The sequence below is a fragment of the Neoarius graeffei genome, chromosome 7, assembly GCF_027579695.1.
Source record: "Neoarius graeffei isolate fNeoGra1 chromosome 7, fNeoGra1.pri, whole genome shotgun sequence".
In the NCBI taxonomy this organism is placed as follows: domain Eukaryota; kingdom Metazoa; phylum Chordata; class Actinopteri; order Siluriformes; family Ariidae; genus Neoarius; species Neoarius graeffei.
The window spans coordinates 60,007,045-60,026,593 of NC_083575.1; the positions used below are offsets into that span (position 1 = coordinate 60,007,045).

General features: G+C 38.8%; 1 protein-coding gene across 1 annotated transcript; it reads right to left on the minus strand.

Annotated features, from left to right (window-relative positions):
• Nucleotides 1-8,147: 8,147 nt before the first annotated feature.
• On the minus strand, nt 8,148-19,195 carry spef1 (sperm flagellar 1). The gene is made up of 7 exons (XM_060924779.1): nt 19,084-19,195; nt 18,254-18,365; nt 16,047-16,197; nt 15,861-15,903; nt 12,938-13,007; nt 12,734-12,830; nt 8,148-8,268 (listed from the first exon to the last, which is right to left on the minus strand). Exons 1-7 carry the CDS (start codon nt 19,193-19,195, stop codon nt 8,155-8,157), a joined length of 699 nt encoding a protein of 232 aa, XP_060780762.1. The 3' UTR covers nt 8,148-8,154.
• Between the last annotated feature and the right edge of the window lie 354 nt (nt 19,196-19,549).

The following is a 19,549-nucleotide window of genomic DNA, read 5'->3' on the forward strand; positions in this document are numbered from 1 at the left end:
CTTTATCTGAAGAAGCCTCTATCTTCATATGAGGTTCTAACTGCAGTTAATAAGTGAGAATACAAAGGTATTATGTTTGAGGATCTAAAAATGGCTTAGTTTAGACTTGTATAAGTTATCTCTGATGTGTCATCATTCCCACAAAGATTCTTTTGTGGAAAACGTCTCTTCACATTCCAGCTGAACAACATTGCGTCTCTGTCCATTCCTGAGGTAAAGGAGGGAGAACCACAGATGTCATCCTATAGCTTATCACTGTGATGCTCACTTCCTCACCCTGCCTGAAAACAGCTCTGTCTTTTGTGTGTGTGTGTGTGTGTGTGTGTGTGTAAGGTTTGTTTTTCTGCCTCAATTTTTACCACAAGTATCTATTCTCTGATAACACTTCCTGAGGTCTTTTAAGGTAAACTTTAACTTGAATCATAACTTTTTTTTTTTTGCAAGATTTCATCAAATTTTCGATTATGCATGACTACCCAAATGTTCAAAACAAACAGAATTAGGTAATCACTGTTGCAAACTGCAAAAAAAGTGGAAGTGCAAAAAACTATGCAATCCAATTGCAAAAAAGGGGCCATCAATGGTTCCTCATAGCTTATAAAATGTGCATTACTATGGAGCCCTTTTTAGTACGGACACATTATTCCACCAGAGGATGAAATTAAAAAACAACAACAACAAAAAAAAAACCCACCCAACTTTTGCTTGGAGTGTACAACTGAAGAAATATGATTTTTTAAAATTTTTACTTTGCTTTAAAAAATGATAACGATGATGACTAGTAGTAGTACTAGTAGTAGTCATCGTCATCATCACTGTAATAATAATAATAATAATAACAACAGCTGAAATACCATTGTGTCTGTCTGAGGGAGCTGTTTATACATCCTTTGTCCGAACAAGAATATTTGTCCATTTGTCTCTGGGGAGTGGACAGAATGTGTCTTTAAAGAGATGGATAGGAGCAGCTGACAGCTTGTTTTTAGATTACATTACAGTGAAATGACGCTACAGACATGGTTCCAGGCGTTTGCACCTGAAAAAACAACTCCATGGTCATGAGAAGTATAAACCAAAAGATTCATTCATTCATTCATTCATTCTTTCTGTCTTCCACTTTTCCTACTGAGGGTCATGGTGTACACCATAATTGTAGTTATTAAACAGCAAATGTGTTTTTGTTCTTGATGCTGTAATTTGTTAAGTTGGAAATCAATGTCTCAGACCTAAATGTTGATATGACGACCATTAGAACAGTGGCTAGACAATTTATTTTTGTCAATGTCTTGTTTATTGCGAGCTAGAAGATTTCTAGCCCACTGTTTGACATGGCACATACATAATCAAATACAAACATACAGACTGTTGTTTGACCCCCACTGTGCTGCGGTTCCCTGTCTTCTTCACTTCAGGGCCTCATTAGCGTATGGTGGGAAAAGCACACAAAATTTACTGAGAGAAAATACTTTCCCTGTGTGTAAGAGTTTATTTCACCTTATTCAGCCAACAAAGAAGTTCTATTACTGTATTTTTATTATTCTTCAGTCACTTATCTCTTGAGCGTCACTCTTTAAACATTAAACAAAATTTCACTCTGCATAGTCATCATCCATCCATCATCTGTAGCCGCTTATCCTGTTCTACAGGGTCGCGGGCAAGCTGGAGCCTATCCCAGCTGACTATGGGCGAGAGGCGGGGTACACCCTGGACAAGTCGCTAGCTCATCGCAGGGCTGACAAACAACCATTCACACTCACATCTATGGTCAATTTAGAGCTACAAATGAACCTTTGGGGGAAACCAGAGCACCCGGAGGAAACCCATGCAGAGAACATGCAAACTCCACACAGAAAGGAACCCAGGACCTTCTTGCTGTGAGGCTAACCACTACACCACCGTGCCGCCCCCACACAGTTATCATTTATATCTTAATCTCTTACACAGCTGAGAAAGAGAATCTGGAAACAGACAGATGCCTTGAAATGCTGATCAAAGCTTGTATTTTTCACATGGAATCAAATTTCTTTTTACATATTTTAATTTTGCCATTCCACTAACGATATTTCAATGACTTAAGTGAACATTTTGTAGATCTAAAGAGGCTATCTCAGGCTAAAATTTGATTATTATTGCACCATACTGCTTGTTTCATTCTCAGGCATGACACAGTGTTCTCCTGCTTTCAAATGCTAATAAACATGAATGACTGACACACCCGAATAGCTCCTCTCTGTAGTCTCTTTATTTCAGTTTGTAGGTTTCTACGATTAATCTTAGCTTGACTAATCACAGGCTTGTCATGAGCACAGAATTAGTCATCAGGAAATAGCACTATAGTGCCATTTGAATATATTCATCTCCTTTTAGCAGTGTTGCTTTTCCTGTCCTTATGGGACCTTATTAGATCAAAAATCCTCAGAAAAATTTGTTTTGCAACTCTGCATGCTGTTTTCGCACTTCTGTTTAGCAAGCTGTAGTTTATGTATCCGTCAGACCCATGACATAATTTTGCTGTCCTTGTTCTGTTAGAATAAGTGTTATTTGTTAGTGCAGAAATGTGTTGTTTATTTGTCTTGACAGCATGTGTTATAGCAGCCCTCTGGTTTTATGTTTAATTGTGTTCACCAATTTGTAACTCCTGCTGGTTTTTCCCTGGACTAGAATTTGCAATAAAAAATAAAATAAACAAGTACAGTGTTTTAACAATGCTTCCTAATCAAACTTCTTCCTCACTCATGCCATAATACTGTTTTAAGGTTAAATTTTTATGTAGGATATGTTGCATGTTAATACTAGCAGAATTCATGGGGGTGGCACAAGTAGTTCGCACTGTTGCCTCACAGCAAGAAGGTTCTGGGTTCAAGCCCAGCAGCCAATGGGGGCCTTTCTGTGTGGAGTTTGCCTGTTCTCCCTGTGTCTGCATGGGTTTCCCCAACAGTCCAAAAACATGCAGTTAGGTTAACGTGGGACGGCCTTGGGCTGAAGTACCCAAGAGTGGCGGTGCGCATGTACATGGTGGCTTTGCTCTCTTATGATGAACTAAATTTCATTATACATTTGTGCAGTAACAACAAAGACATTCTATTAAAGTTAGTGTGTTAAAGTGTATTATTACAACACAATTTGGTGAAGTGTACAAACATATACAACTGTGAAATTACATCCATCCATTATCTGTAGCCGCTTATCCTGTACAGGGTCGTGGGCAAGCTGGAGCCTATCCCAGCTGACTATGGGCGAGAGGCGGGGTACACCCTGGACAAGTCACCAGATCATTGCAGCTATGAAATTGCATTTTAAAATAAATATGGTTCTACCTTAGAATTTTTACAGTAGCTTCCTGTCAGCAATTTACTGTAAAATCTACAGGAACTGTTTGGCAGTGATGACCCTTCAAAACTGGTAAGAACAATTCTAAATGTTAATTCTACTACTTTTAGATATACAGATACATTCCTCAACCTGATTTGCTGCTCTGTATCTAACAGATGTAAAGTTTTCACACTGCCTTCCTGTATCCCAGGCTGTACTCAGTCTTTAAAACAACAGAGGAGCTGAAACACTGCTGTGAGTCACTGAGCTTTACTGCTGCGAGTCACTGAGCTTTACTGCTGCTCGAGCTACCAAGGCTCCTTTCCCACATTCCCAAGCTGCTTATTCTTCCAGTCTGAGTCAGTCTGAGATATCCCACTGCATGAGGCCGAGGCTTTAGCGAAGGGTTGAGGTGTAAGAGAAAGATATGCACACATGCATAAAGATATACACTTGGTTCATATTTTACTGCAGCAGAACTTACAGTAAAGTCCAGGGGAAGTAGCCACAGAGGATGTGGACTTCTCATTAACTTGTAATATGCTATTCTAAGGAAATTTCTTATACATATATGGCTAATTTATGTTCTGCTTGCATCACTGACCACTGGGACTTGTAATAGATACTGTATATAGTTCATTATGCCACAAAGAGGGAAGAAACATGCTAACAGAAACAGAAACCTCAAAATGAATAGAGAGAGGAAGATAAATGACATATATATATATATATATATATATATATATATATATATATATATATATATATATACACAAATGGATCAGTTTTCTTCACTACCTCTCATTTTCCGAGGTTTAAAGATTTTTAGTAATATACACTGCCTGGCCAGAAAAAGTCGTCATTTGGATTTAAATAAGCAAATACTTAAGAGCCTTTGATTGGATAATTACTGCAGTGATTAATGTGTTTCAGCTGGTTACAATTCTTATAACCCTAACTGATGCAGTGAGTAGCTTCTCATTTCTTAAACAAACATGTTGGAAGACGTATCCCGTGCTCATGGAAAAGATGTTACTGTGTTTCAGAAGGATCAAATTATTGGCCTGCATCAAGCAAAAAAAAAAAAAAACGAAGTAGATTGATGAAATTACTGGAATTGGGTTCAGAAATGTCCAATGCATTATTAAAACCAGGAAGGATAGTGGTGAACCATCATCCATCCATTATCTGTAACTGCTTATCCTGTGCAGGGTCGCGGGCAAGCTGGAGCCTATCCCAGCTGACTATGGGCGAGAGGCGGGGTACACCCTGGACAAGTCGCCAGATCATCGCAGGGTGAACCATCAACAACAACAAAAAATCTTGACTAACCTTGATTGGAGATCATTCAAAACACTTGAAGTCGAATTGTAAAAAATTGGCAGCAGAACTCATGGATATGTTTAATAGTGAAATTAAAAGCATTTCCATACTGACAATGTGACAAGAACTCACAGGATTGGGACTGAACAGCTGTGTGGCCATAAGAAAACCACTTGTTAGTGAGGCTGATTGGAAGAAAAGGTTTAAATCTGCTTGGGAGCATAAAGATTGGACTCTGGAGCAATGGAAAAAGGTCATGTGGTTTGATAAGTCCAGATTTACCCTTTTCCTGAGTGATGGGTGTGTCAGGGTAAGAAGGGACGCTCATGAAGCGATGCATCCATCATGTATAGTGGCCACTATACAAGCCTCCGGAGGCAGTGTTATCATCTGTGGTTGCTTCAGTTGGTCAGGTCGAGGCTCAGCAACATTATGGGGCAATAAAATAAAGTCAGTTGAGGACCTGAATGTACTGAATGACCAGGTTATCACATCAAGGGATTTTTTTCTTCCCTGATGGCACAGGCATAAAATTAGGGCTCAGATTGTGAAAGAGTGGCTCAGGGAGCATGAGGAATCATTTTCACACATGAAATGGCCACCACAGAGTCCCAACCTTAAACCCATTGAGAATCTTTGGGATGTGCTGGAGAAGACCTTACGGAGTGGTTCGACTTTCCCATCCTCAACACAAGATCTCTGTGAAAAATTAATGCAACTCTGGATGGAAATAAAATGTGATGTTGCATACGTTTTTTTGAAACCATGCCACAGCAAACATGTACCATAATCAAAGCTAAAGGCGGTCCAACAAAATATTAGAATGTGTGACCCTTTTTTTTTTTGGCTGGGCAGTGTATACTAACACATTTAGCAGACACTCTTATCCAGAGTAACATACAACACACCCAGAGCAGCCTGGGGTTAGATGCCTTGCTCCAGAGCACTTCAGCTAATCCTGCTGGCCATGAACCAGGGAATCAAACTGGTGACCTTTTGGGCCCAAAGCTGCTTCTATAACCATTAGGCCATGGCTTCCCCCATGCAAGGACCATTAGTCTGTAATGTTGAAAGAATTCATTTTAGGAGAAAAAATGTTGGGGAAAAAAACCCCCCAAACAAACCAAAATTGAAAAAAAAAAAAAATACTAGCCAAAAAAGATGGAAAATATAGAAATTACAATTTGTTAATTACCATCCCACTGTATATATCTAGGTGTGCTTCCTTTGTCAGTTGGTAATATACAACATAACTTTAACCCTTCCTAATTTGTTTTAATTTACTTACAAATATGTAAGTAAATTTAAGTAAAAGACATACAGCTGGGACAAAGGCTCTATAGCCTTTACAATTCTTATAAACCTAACATCGATTGTATGTACTGACGTCTATTTTATGTGTGCTATTATTATGCATTATGTCTCATTGCTACGTTTACTTAAATCATGAGTTCATGAGAACTCTTGGAGGGGGACTGAGAGAGCTCTTCAATACTCAAAGCTATAAACAGACCACATTATGCTGAAAGTTAAAAAAAAAAAACACCATGTGCCTTGGTCTTAGTCTAGGATTACGTTACAGTCAAGAGATACAGTCTTTCACTGCTTTTCTTTTCATTCAGTGTTGAATTGTTTGTCTGTGGAGCATTTTGACCTTTTTGTCCTCTATGTAGTTTGAAACACAGTGTGTAGAGGGATGGGACACCTCATACTCCAGAAAAAAACAGCAATAGGAAATAACAGTCATAGGCAGGAAGTCATGAGCTACAATTTAACAGCTTGCATCACTGTGTTGCTAAGAAACACAATGATGCAAGAAAATGGCATTGAGAGAGAGAGAGAGTGCGCTCAGGACTTTGGTACTTTGTTTCCAAATGTGGCCTAGAGACATGCCTCTTAACATCTAAGAATTACATAAAAATATTTCTCCTGGTGAGAAAATCATGTGTCTAAATTTTAGATACAGCAACCCTTTAGCAATACTGTGCTAACGAGCATATGATGGCACACAGTTAAATCATTACTCTTTTTTTTCAGTGTAATGAGACTTTAGGAGCTCTAGCTTTAAAGACCCTGTAGCTATAAATCCAAAATAGTAAGACTGTCCTCCTGTAAGGAAGCAAAACATGTCTTCACTCATTTACAACCAGTAAATAAACCAATTTCAATGGTATCATTACATTAGGGTTTCATAACCTTTGTGTGGCAACTAAAATGAATTTATGACCAAAACAAACTTCATTGAATATTTACAAGAGTGTTTTGCTGCCTTTTTTTTTCTCACATTTTCTGTCTGTGTTTTAATTAACTTAAAACCAAATAGCAAGAACACAGAATACAAGAATATAAGAATAGCTGCCTACAGAACACCGTACAGCAATGAAAAAAACATTTTGGAAAACAAATTAAAAACCTGTTAAAATACCATCCATCCATTATCTATAGCCACTTATCCTGTTCTACAGGGTCGCAGGCAAGCTGGAGCCTATCCCAGCTGACTACGGGCGAAAGGCGGGGTACACCCTGGACAAGTCGCCAGGTCATCACAGGGCTGACACATAGACACAGACAACCATTCACACTCACATTCACACCTACGGTCAATTTAGAGCCACCAGTTAACCTAACCTGCATGTCTTTGGACTGTGGGGGAAACCAGAGCACCTGGAGGAAACCCACGCAGACGCGGGGAGAACATGTAAACTCCACACAGAAAGGCCCTCATTGGCCACTGGACTCGAACCCAGGACCTTCTTGCTGTGAGGTGACAGTGCTAACCACTACATCACCGTGCCACCCCAAAAAGTACATGCAGTGTGATAATGCTGATACAATTAAGAATGCTCAGGATCACAGTGAATACTCTTATTATAGTGTTATTCTTTATAATTACTAAATTCCGAAGATACTTTTGCCAGATGAATTAAAGGACAAAAGTAAAATGTCTTTCAGAATGAGATTTCGTTGCTTTGGCTCAGTGTAGCGCCGAACGAAACAGCAAGTATATTACCTAAAAATATGCAAAAAAAAAAATCCAATACAATATAAAGTGTATTGCCTGAATATAAAGTATATTGCCTAGGTGGTGGTGGGGATTAATTCGGTTCAACAATCTTATAGCATGTGGGAAAAAGCTGTTGTAGAACCTGGCTGTTCTACTCCGGAGGCTGCATAGCCTCTTTCCAGAAACCAACAGCAAGAACAGTCCATGGTGGGGGTGGGAGGTGTCTCTGCTGATGTTGCGAGCCCTGGTCAGGCAGCGTTTTTCTGCAGTATCCTGTATCGGAGGAAGTGAAGTCCCGATGATTTTCTCCATTGTCTTCACCACCCTCTACAGGGACTTCCAGTCAGAGGCCCTGCAGGCTCCTGGCCAGACAGAGATGCAGCAAGTCAGTATGCTCTCTATAGTGCCTCTGTAGAAGGTGGTGAGAATTGGAAGGGGGAGATGTGCCTTCTTCATCTGGCACAGAAAGTCTTCAGTCCATGTATGGTTTCATACTGTGTCCATGGTACTGGCGTTCATGGAATATTGGTGTGGGTTTTATATCTCTCCAAGCGCTTAGTCAGATCCTCAATGCGCAAATCCTTCAGATGAACCAGATGCTCCAGTCTGTTCACTTTTATCTGTAAAATCTGCAGGCAGAGCAGTAGGACATAATGAACATTACACTGGTGTATCACTACTGAAAGAAATGATCAGTAAAGATGAATATTTACTAGTCTACTTGTCAAAGCTTGACCCACTAAAAACATGCTTCACTCATTTATAAAAATCACTGGCTAAATTTGCAGTTTGACAGAGTTAGAATAAGATGTCAGAAGAATGTTTTGGGATGGGCTATATGGGATGTGTGGTGGACAAATATTACATTTGGAAGGATCCAAAAAGCTGTCCAGAGATTATGAAAGAGGCTGGAGACATAATGTGAGCATTATGTGTTACTGATATTCATATTTATTCTATCCACATTCACTGGATATGAGCATTCATGTGCTCTGATTGGCTACTCTACTACTTGTCTCATATGCCGCGAGCAGAGAAAAACAAAATGGAGTGTCAAAACTGTACTCGAAAACAACCCTCCCCCCAAAAAAAGCAAAAAAATATGGAATAAAAGTATTTGATGGTAAGAATGTAACTTATTTTTCAAGAATTATCGCATTTTTCACAAATTGCTACTGTTATTTCACCGGTTTGTTTACATTCTAAGCGGAAATGACTGTTAGACATTTGTATCAAGTTGTCAAATTTGCAGAAAAATTTAAAATGCTCCGTTTCTCAAAATCCAGTGAATGTGGATAGAATAAAACCATTATTCCACTCAATCTCGTCATGCATCGCTTATAGCCAACTCAGCGCAACGTGCCTTGTCAGCCATTAGCTCATGTCTGACTCAATTCTGTGGAATAACTTAACATCACATTTTTAAAAAAGGAGATAAAAACCCTTGAAGTTACACCATTGTACACTAACATCTTAACATACGTTATTTGACCATTTTTTAATGTTACTTGTGATAAAACATCTCTGAAAATGTTTGTTGCTATGAATGAAATGTATAAAATCATTTTGTCTGAAAGGTATGTGAACTCTTGCATTTAATACTAGCTTTTTCCATCGTTGCCTGCATCAAATGCACATTGTTCACTGGGGATCAATTACCAATCAAGATCTGATCCCAAGTAACATGCACTAATTTTCTCACGAATACAGGATAAATCATGCATGCAGAAAGTGGGCATGTTGCAGCTGATTTACAATGAATAATTCTGTGAACCTCTTCACATGCAAAGTAGGTGAGAAAATATATTAATTACGTTTTTGTGTGCTTGATATCTGTGGTGAGTTCAGTGCTCTAACAGACTCATGGAAACTAAAACTAGGCAAAACTGCAACCATTAAAGGCAGCAACATGAATCAAGAAATGTTCAAAATACAATATGAATACCATCCATCATCTGTAGCCGCTTATTCTGTCCAACAGGGTCGCAGGCAAGCTGGAGCCTGTCCCAGCTGACTATGGGCAAGAGGTAGGGTACACCCTGGACAAGTCTCCAGGTCATCGCAGGGCTGACACATCGACACAACCATTCACACCTACGGTCAATTTAGAGCCACCAATTAACCTAACCTGCATGTCTTTGGACTGTGGGGAAAACCGGAGCACCCGGAGGAAACCCACATGGACACGGGGAGAACATGCAAACTCCACACAGAAATGCCCTCATTGGCTGCTGGGCTTGAACCCAGGACCTTCTTGCTGTGAGATGACAGCGGTAACCACTACGCCACCGTGTCGCCCACAATATGAATACAAAATACGATAAATGCATGTTCTCAGAATGAAAACCTTTTCACAGGCTCTAGCTTGATATGAAGAGAATATCTTCTACTTTAAAATATTTGAGTTGTAATCATTTTAATAAACTTTGACCATTTATATACAGTAGCAGTCAAGTTTGGACACATCTTCGAATTCAATGGTTTATTTTTATTAATTAAAAAAAGACGCCTTAAAGTAATGATGGATGTTTCTCTTTACTTAGTTGAGCGGTTCTTGACAATATGGATTACAACAGTTATGGAATAGGGCTATTTACTGTGTTTATTATTTACTATTTGATCTCAAATGCATTAAGAAGGCAAGAAATTGCATTAATGAACTTTTGACAAGGCACCTGTTAATTGGAAAGCATTCCAGGTGACTACCTCATGAAGCTGGTTAAGATACTGCCAATAGTCTGTAAAGTGTCGAGGTAAACGCTGGCTACTTTGAAGAATCTAAAATAGGAAACATTTTTTGTTTACCACATAATGCCATGCATGTTCCATGTGTTATTTCATAGTTTGGTATCTTCAGTATTGTTCTACAATGTAGAAAACAGTCAAAATGCAGAAAAACTGATCTAGGAGTACGTGTGTCTAAACTTTTGACTGGTACTGTATACTAAGGCATAATCTGGCAAAGCATCATCTAAGCCCAGTGAATTATATATAACTTTGACTACTCTAAACTGCCCATAGGTGTGAATGGAAGTGTGAATAGTGGTTTGTCTCTGTGTTAGCCCTGAGATAGATTGGAGACCTGTCCAGAGTGAACCCCACCTCTCGCCCAAAGTCACCTGGGATTGGCTAATGGTTGGATAGATGTCTATATTTGCTGAATCTGACTTCAGCAAATATACTGTAATACTTGTGTGTTGGGTGTGCTAATTTGCACATACAAGTATCATTCTGACAGGGACTTCCTGGTTGTGCAAAATTACTGTATTTGCATTGGCACTTTTAGGTAAGAATGCTCCAAGTTGCATAGTTTTTAAGGCATACACCACACGTGCCATTTAGCACATGAAAATTGTAGTCCCTGTAAGTAAATTCTCTTACACGTTATCTGCAGGAGTTAAGTTTGCATGTTTTTATATCAGAACTTATGTCTAAGTTTTACTTCAGTATTGGTTAATTTGCACTAGGTACACTTTTAAGTGTTACTGTCAAGGCCGAAAACTTAATTCTTCAAAATAACTGTATGACATAAATAAACACACTGAGCAGTTTGAGTAATCACACTCCTCTGATCTCTTTCTGCTTACGACACTACAGTTGCAACAGTAGGAGGAAGTTGTTGTTCAAAAGAAACAGGACATTGCCTCTGAGCTTTCATAAACCATGAGAAGGATGTTTTGTTCTTGCATTACAGAAAATTTATATTTACCAAGAATTTGTATGTTCCAGGATGATACAAGTTTGCTCAACTTTGGGACTGATGTGTCAAAGAGTCTCTCTATTGGGTTTAACTGCTTGTCTCATCTCGTGCCTAAAAGAGTGGGGTTTTTGTGTATCAAGAGTTTGTCTACCAAGTCTTAATGTTTTGTCAGATGGCCCATATCAGTTTACATCAAATTACCAGATAAAAATACAAATTAACATGAGCTGAGGTGTACAATAAGGAAGGGGGATGGTTTGCTATCAGTTCTGAAGGACTTTAGACATCTTGACCAAAGTGTTTTTCCTTCTAACTAATTAAGAAGGTGAAAAAAATTTCCTGAAGACATCCGTGGCCAGGAGCCCAAGGAAGCAAAACTGGGAAAAAAAAGAGCTGTGCTCTTAGGGAGGGAGAGTGTGGTCTCATTCTTCGCTGTCAATTACAGAGACACTAGCCCATGATGGGCATCTGTGAGCTTGTGTGTGTGGAAGTAGACGGATAGCACCTTCCTCTGAGTGTGTTATTCCACTACTGACATTGCATGAGGAGCAGTTCGAAAAGATGGGGCTGACTGGCGTCACATGCCTTAGAGGGAACATGTGATTAACCATCACCCTCCCTGCTTGGTAGCTGTTGTGTAATAAAGGAAAACTGTCTGTTGGGTGGAAAATTGACCATGACTAAATTAGAAAAATCGGGAGGGATGCCTGAAGAAAGCGTTGGCAGTTTATTTAAAACTAGCAATTAGTATGTTATTGTCAGAGTGCCGGCACTTACAGATGCAGTTGTAGGGGAGAGCAGCTGCATTGCAAACTGGCAGACAAATCCAAATCGTAGAACTAAAGGCATTGTTGGGGTCAGGCAAAGGGTCGGTCGATCAGCAAACAGCATGTCAGAGAAATAGCTAATGTTCAGAGTCCAAAGTGTAAACAGGAAGCAAGGCCTAAAGTCAGGCCTGAGGACCAACAGCTTGGTATGATCAGGTACATGTAGACAGAACAATAGTTCGCACTGGTAGCTTGTGAGAGCGGTCTTTAAGTAGCATTGGTTGATGATGTGAAATGGGAAACAGCTGCGGCAATGGTTAGAACTCAGGAGAGGGAGAGTGCCGTGGTGCTTGGGAATTGTAGTCTGTGGCGGCCATGTTTGGAGGCTGCAACGAACTCTGATTGCTGGTGCTATCAGTGACAGTATTTGTGACCATACTGACGATTTTGTATCCCAGTGGTGGTTAATGTATGTAAATAAATGAATGAACGAATGAATGAATGTGGGGGGAAACTGGAGAGTTCACCTTGCCCCTTCTTGGTCTTCATAATGAATTGAAACAGAAAAGTGCAACAGTGTTGTAAAGTTTTTAAACAACAACAACAAACAAAACAAAAAATCCTCACCTCTACAGTCTCCTGTAAAACCAACAGAGCCTGCTCCTTCTCCTCCAAAAGCAAGCGGAAGGATGGGTCTACATTTTCACCTGGTACTATCGGAGGGCTGTAAAAATTATGTACTGTCATAAGACACACGACTTCAACTGTCCAATTCTTTAATAATATAAGGTGATTATATGCAAATAGTAATTAAAGCAACACAGGTAATACTTAGATTTCTGTATCTTTTTCGCAGGACCTGCTGTCTTGTGAGAATTTTCAAGGGTGCTCTGGTCATTTTCTGCAAGATTCAAAACAATGTTTGCTAATATATGAAAGAACAATGCAACTAAATATTAATTCAAAGTGTCTAAACCTTATGATTAATGTACAAAATGACAAAAACCCAGATAGCGGCATGTATTTCTGCTTAAATATTTCAAATGTAACTAAACTTTAACTAAAATGTAACTCCCACCCACCAGACAACTTTGAGTCTCAAAACGATAAATTAGTGAGCTGAAAAAATAAGTGCTTTCTTGCCAGTTGGATTTAATAGATCCTTAGCAAGCAAAGCTAATCTAATTAGCCTCTAAGTGAACCTAATAAACACATTAAGGTCAAATGATCAAAGGAAAGGCAATAGAGAGCACCAGACTACAGTGCATTACAATTAGAAACTTTTATTTGGCTGAAAGCTCTATGCATTAACACCAACAAGGTTTGACCTTTACAGGGTCCCATAACAGAAGGAAACTAACGAACTTAAACAGAGCAACAGGTTATAAAAGTAATAGTTGGGGATTTTTTTCCATGAAAAGTTTGTGCCTATGTTGGAATCAGCATAGATTTCCTGATCTGATAGTAATTGGGACATTCTGCTTTGTGCTAACAGGAGTGGAAAGTCTGGCTCTGGTGTAGAGTCTGTGGATAGTGATAAGGGCCATCTGGTGAAAGGAACTGATAGAAAAAGCTTTTTCCTACATGAAAAGAAGGAGTTGGGCTGACCTCAGGCCATAGCTTAGAGATAGTAATAATGAGGTGTGGGAAACGGAGAGCTGAAATGGCTGGTATAGTCAAGTCTTATCAACAAACTGATAGTGGTTGTATTTGGCTTTAATATTCAACTGTAAAGATTAAAAAAAAAACCATGTAAATCATATTACTGTGAGATATTAAAACATCTATAACAAATGCCTGAAATGGACAAAACATTGTTGCCTGACATATTTCCAGCAACGGCTTATCTGGTGGCTCAGTGGGTAAGACTTTGGCTTTGTGGTCAGAAGGTTATAACCTCAAATCCCAGCAAAAACAAGCTGTAGTGTTGGGTCCTTGAGCAAAGCCCTTAACTATCAGCTCTAACCTGTCTCAATTATAAGCAGCTTTGGATAAAAGGGTCAATGATTAATATAATCATTATTATTTGAGACAATTTGTGTTTGCTCTCTATGGAACCTTTCTCTGTAAGAATGAGAATGAGTAGAAGAACAAGGTTTTTTCTTCATTCTCATTCTAAACTGAATGTAATCACTGAGGCTCCATGTTGGCAAACAATGATCACATGATGAGTATCTTTGTTCTTTGTGAAGGTCAACTAGGCCAAAGCACTGGCATCACTTAATACATTGACATAAAATTCTTTGTTTGCACGTGACATCATAGCTAATTATGCATGAGGCTTTGAACCGGAAGTGGGCCATATTGGAGGATATCCCCTTCGGACACAAGGAAAAATGCTATGGAACTTCATGTGTACAATTGTACACATTATGTCCGAAGCAGATATACACAAACTCACACGGTGCACATTTACTATAGAGGATATGCTCGAGAGGTTGTTATGTTCAAGAATTCCTTTTGTTTCTTCGCTATGCCGCTTCTTTGTGCTGTAATTGGATGTGGGCACAACTCTATTTGAGACAAGGGGACTTCTAAGTTTTTTTGAATTCCAGCAATTATAAATAATCAAGGAGAAAAAACAAGAGATTTGTCCATGGAGCATAGACGTCAATGGCTGTCCAACATAAACCAGGCTGATCTAAGTGATGAGAAAGCAAAAACCACACGAGTCTTCAGTGAACATTTTATCAATGCTAAGTGCTATGAACTAATTATTAATGAAAGATCGCAATATATAAGAAATATTGGATTGTTTAATAGCCTGGTTGTGCAGAAACTCGCCGCTGTCAAACGTGACAAAGTCATGATCATCGAGTGTGTGATCCGACAATCAAAGGCTTCTACGATTATTTAATTTTAAAAAAGAGCTGTATATCATTTTTGATGACTCTGCTTTTATTTTGTTTTTTCTTTCCATTAGGGAAACCAGCTGATCTCTACAATTTTACGGATCCAGACTGGGCTCCAACAAAATATGGGCCACAACAAAATCAAAGATGGTACTGAACTGGTAGCTCAAAATGCTAGGCTTACAGAGTGCAGAAAGAAATGCCTCTTTACCTTCCAGTCTGTACTCTTACCACTGTGTGTCTATATATATATATATATATATATATATATATATATATATATATATATATATATATATATATATATCCTCCAACATGGCAGCGGTTAATGATGCAAGCAGTTTTGGTCACGTGGTTGCAAACAAAGGACAGGCATGCAACTGAGCTAACACCCCTTTATTGATTCCTTCGTGGAGTGAGTGCTAGTGATCATCTTCTGATATGAACTTGATGAGGTAATATGAAAGAACAAAAATGTCTTGGTGCAACCAAAACACACATATATTTAAACAACAATATAGGATGCAAAATAAAGACCTCTCAGACCCATGGATTCCACATTCCTGTAAACCTCTCTTAAGAGAAGGAAAATATCTTTAGTGTTTGTAGCTGATGGGTTAAAGGTATCAATGTAACATGACAATGAGATAAAAAAATTTTTTTATATAGCAACCATAAGCATTTTGCTTTTCTAAAAATGTGTTAGTAAGGACTTCTGTTGCTGGTCAGTAGAACAAATGTTATGAGCAAGCAGAAGAACTGCAACAATGAAGGTTTTGAGTTTACATTATGGTGAAATGAGGAACAGTCATGCATAACCACATAACAGCTAAGCTGTAGTGATGATGTACACAATGTGAGCAGTGACTTTTCAAATTTCAGGAAAGTTCAGGTAAACTTACCCGTTTTTGCTTTTTCATTTACAGTGCTGTTGCATTCTAAATCCTAAAGTACACAGGGACATTTCATTATTTATGCAGTCAGTGATACATTAGGAACACCCCCCACCCCACCCACCCACCCACCCACACACACACACACACACACACACACACACCACCCACAGGGATGAAGTTGCAGTAACTAACCTGGGTTCCATCTAAAACTCTCCCTGCTTTTTTGCGCTCTAATCTCTCTCTGAGGGCACACAGAACCAGCTCAATGCTGCCTGGGGTGCTGTTTGTGAGCTTGTTTAAAGTGTCCACTGGTAGATGGAAATTTAGCTTGGAGAAAACCTTCCTGTGAGAACAATCACGTTTGCCATTTTATACATTTCAGATGCTGACTGTGCATTTTCATGACAGATAAGTTCATAAGTGTAAAGCAAAGGAAATACACAATTTATTACACTTTAATAAACAGAACTCTTGGAAACTGTTTTATTCCACAATGCTATTCGATTCTCAATTCTGATTGGTCAGAAGGTGTTGATTCATTTTCTATAGAAGCAGCTCTGACATAAGTACCTGCTGTAAATCAACTCACAGTTTTATGTTCACATGTTCGTTCTAATATGCTATTGTTTCTATAGTAACGACTCATTCGAAGAGACTTGTTTGGTGGACATGCCACATAATCTAATTAATAAACAGATTTTAAAAAATATTATTTAACAAAGAAAAACATTTAATCATTGATATGGTGAAGCTTTCTTGAACTGGATGTTTATTTAACATTTGGGGAAGGAGTCTCAAGGGTCAGCACTTTGTTACAGTCTAAATTTTCCACCATAGTAGAGTCTACAGGATAAATGAGTCTGCTTTTTTTTGTGGTTTCTCTATAGGGCAGTATGGTGATGCAGTGTCACCTCACAGCAAGAAGGTTCTGGGTTTGAACCTCATGGCTGACTAGAGCCTTTCTTTGCGTGTTCTCCGTGTGCTCTGGCTTCCTCTCAAAGACCTGCAGATTAGGTCAACTGGCTACATTAAATTGCCCATAGGTGTGAAGGCGAGTGTGAGTGGTTGTTTGTTTCTGCGTTAGTCCTGCAACAGATTGGCAACCCGCCCAGGGTGAACCCCACCTCTTGCCTGAAGTCAGACAGAGAAGCCGTATAGTGGTTTGGATAGATGGATGGGTTTTCTATAATACAGTACAGCACAGATATCATAAACACTGATATTGTAAAGTTATGGATAATGTAAAGTGATTTTCATTTCCCGGCATAAAGTCCATTAAATATGATATAAAACTTTTGGCTTATCATAAACTTGCTTATCATAAATTTTAGGTATAATGTAAAGTCATTTTGATGTCCCCAGGGGCCATAAATTACACTTATCATAAAGTTTTCCTGTCAAGCACCCCAGAAGCCTGCAAAGTTGATTGTTAAGTAATTACTGATTGCACTTGACCATTGTTTGTGTTAAGCTTTTTAATGAGTGTCAGGCTGCAGTGAGTAATTATCAATTGCACTTGAGGATCTTGCTGGGCTTGAGCTGATCTGATCAGTAGTTAAGTGGTGATTTGGGGAGAGTATAAAAGAGCAAGCTGTTTTCTCAATTGTAAATCAGTCTCAAAATGGCAAGCGAGATCACACCAAAGAAGCGCAAGCCAGAAGAAGCAGAAGAAATATCTGAAGAAACATCTGACGACTCTGACAAGCCATCATATGCCAGTGCCATGGCAGGTCTCAATCAACTTCGAAGGTACATGGTGGCCCTCCCTGGACGACCCCTTCCCAAGATGCAGGAATATTTGAAGGATTTGTTAGCTATTGAAAATGATCTTGATGTCAATCACCATGTGATCAGTGTCAAACAAACCACAATCAAAGATTTCTTCTGATGTACTGGTGTTACTATTAAATATAATGCATGTATGTGTTATGTGTTTGCAAATAAAGATTGAATTTGAAAGTGTGTTTCTTTGCTCTCTATTAAAAAGTGACTTTAGGCTTATCATAAAGTTCTGATATCATAAAGTTTTTTCCAATATCCCAAGGACTTTACGATATCAGTGTTGTACTGTACGCTGTTTTTTCCCCCCAGTCTTACTAACTTTAAAACTAAGTGAAGGAACGACTGGTCATAGCTTTTATATGAACATATACAATGATAACAGGAACTCATTTTCATGGATTTTGAGATGACGATGATGATGATGTTTTTTATGAATTAGGTTTCTAAGTTAAATATGCCTATTTGAGGAAAGGCACTAGGTCAAAAATAAATATTCAGCCCCAGTTCATTATAAGTGCTGAAGATATAGATGTAGCTGAAAGTCTCACGTATTCTCTTGGAACTGTGTGAGGCAGTGGCAGAGAAATAAAGAAGAGAAGAGAAATAAATTTGCTTACCTGTTTAGTGTGTTCCAGTTACTCAGTTTCTGTTGAGTGGAGTGTGCAGGTGTGTAGTTGTGTAGCTCCACCAGTTTGGGGAAGAAGTGCTTCACAACTTCAGCAGCCATAACTACAGACATGAAAACCAGAATGATACAGAGCTTTTTCAGTGATATACGTCAGGAGAGCTCAAATGGTTTGCAGCCAGGGACCCATTTAACAGTAAAATGAATCGCACAGATCGTCTCAACATGTATTTATTTCATGAAATCTTTGTAGGGCTCTGGAGTATTTCTCCAACACTGACCCACAACCACTGCATCCTCAGTAGAAAATACTATGTTAAAATAAAACACCTTAGTAAGCAGTGTTTCTTAAATCCACTGCACACCTGATGATATTCATTTAGTAACTTTTACATATGGTCTGCTTTCCATGTGATGTTTTTATCTTATTGCTCACCTGCTGCATGGACTGACTGATAAATAAAGCAAGTAAAACTGTGGAATCATTTTACATTTATCCATCAAATACGCAGCTCTGTTGGATGCAGTGGGGGAAAATCGGTCAAACTGAGAAAAGTCAATAATGTAACTGGAAGAAGGTAAAAAATAAAATGGCTTTATTTTGGGACCTGTATTCAAATTGCTTGATTTCTAAGAGAGATTCATAGGATACTGGTTGAAATAGGTACAAACTGCTACTAAATTTCCTTGGATCCTCATTCATCCATTCATTCATCAATTCATTTATTTTTGCCAAAATGCAAACTTTTAAAAAACTTCTAAAAGCCGGATGAGAGTTAGTGTTGTTAGTGTGCGAGCAAGCAGCATCGCTGTCTGAGTTACCTCCATCACTGAAGTCGCGGGAGATATTCCTCATAGGTCTGGAGAATTTTATTTTATCGATCCAAGCGTAGAGATCTAGCAGTGCTTCTTCACTTAGCTCCTTATTCATCATGAGACGCACTTTTTTCGATTTGGAAAATCTAAACACACAGCCAACAACGCACACTTCAGCTCTACACCTGTCGGGTTGCTTGGACAGTTTCTAGGCAACCAAACTACGGCACACGGCAAAGGCCAATACAGTCAAAACGAAAAGCGATTCAAAAATTCCCATCATCATCATCAGCAGCAGCAGAAACAGAGACCAGGACTTCTCCAACAAACAGCCAGAGACTCCTTTAACTGTAAAACAAATCCCAGGGACCCCCTCAGCATTTATTTTACACGTACAATAATATTTTGTCTATATATTAGAGACACAAAGCTTCCTATTCCTGAAATTTGACACTGAGATCCAAGTCTACAG

Bases quoted from the DNA above. Each gene is read 5' to 3' on its own strand.
- spef1 (XM_060924779.1), bottom strand. From the start codon at position 19,195: ATGATGAATAAGGAGCTAAGTGAAGAAGCACTGCTAGATCTCTACGCT. The intron at 13,008-15,860 runs GTAAGTTTACCT...TGAATCTTGCAG, and splicing joins AAATGAAAAAGCAAAAACGG to AAAATGACCAGAGCACCCTT. The intron at 8,269-12,733 runs GTGAGGATTTTT...CTCTGCCTGCAG, and splicing joins TTTTACAGGAGACTGTAGAG to ATTTTACAGATAAAAGTGAA.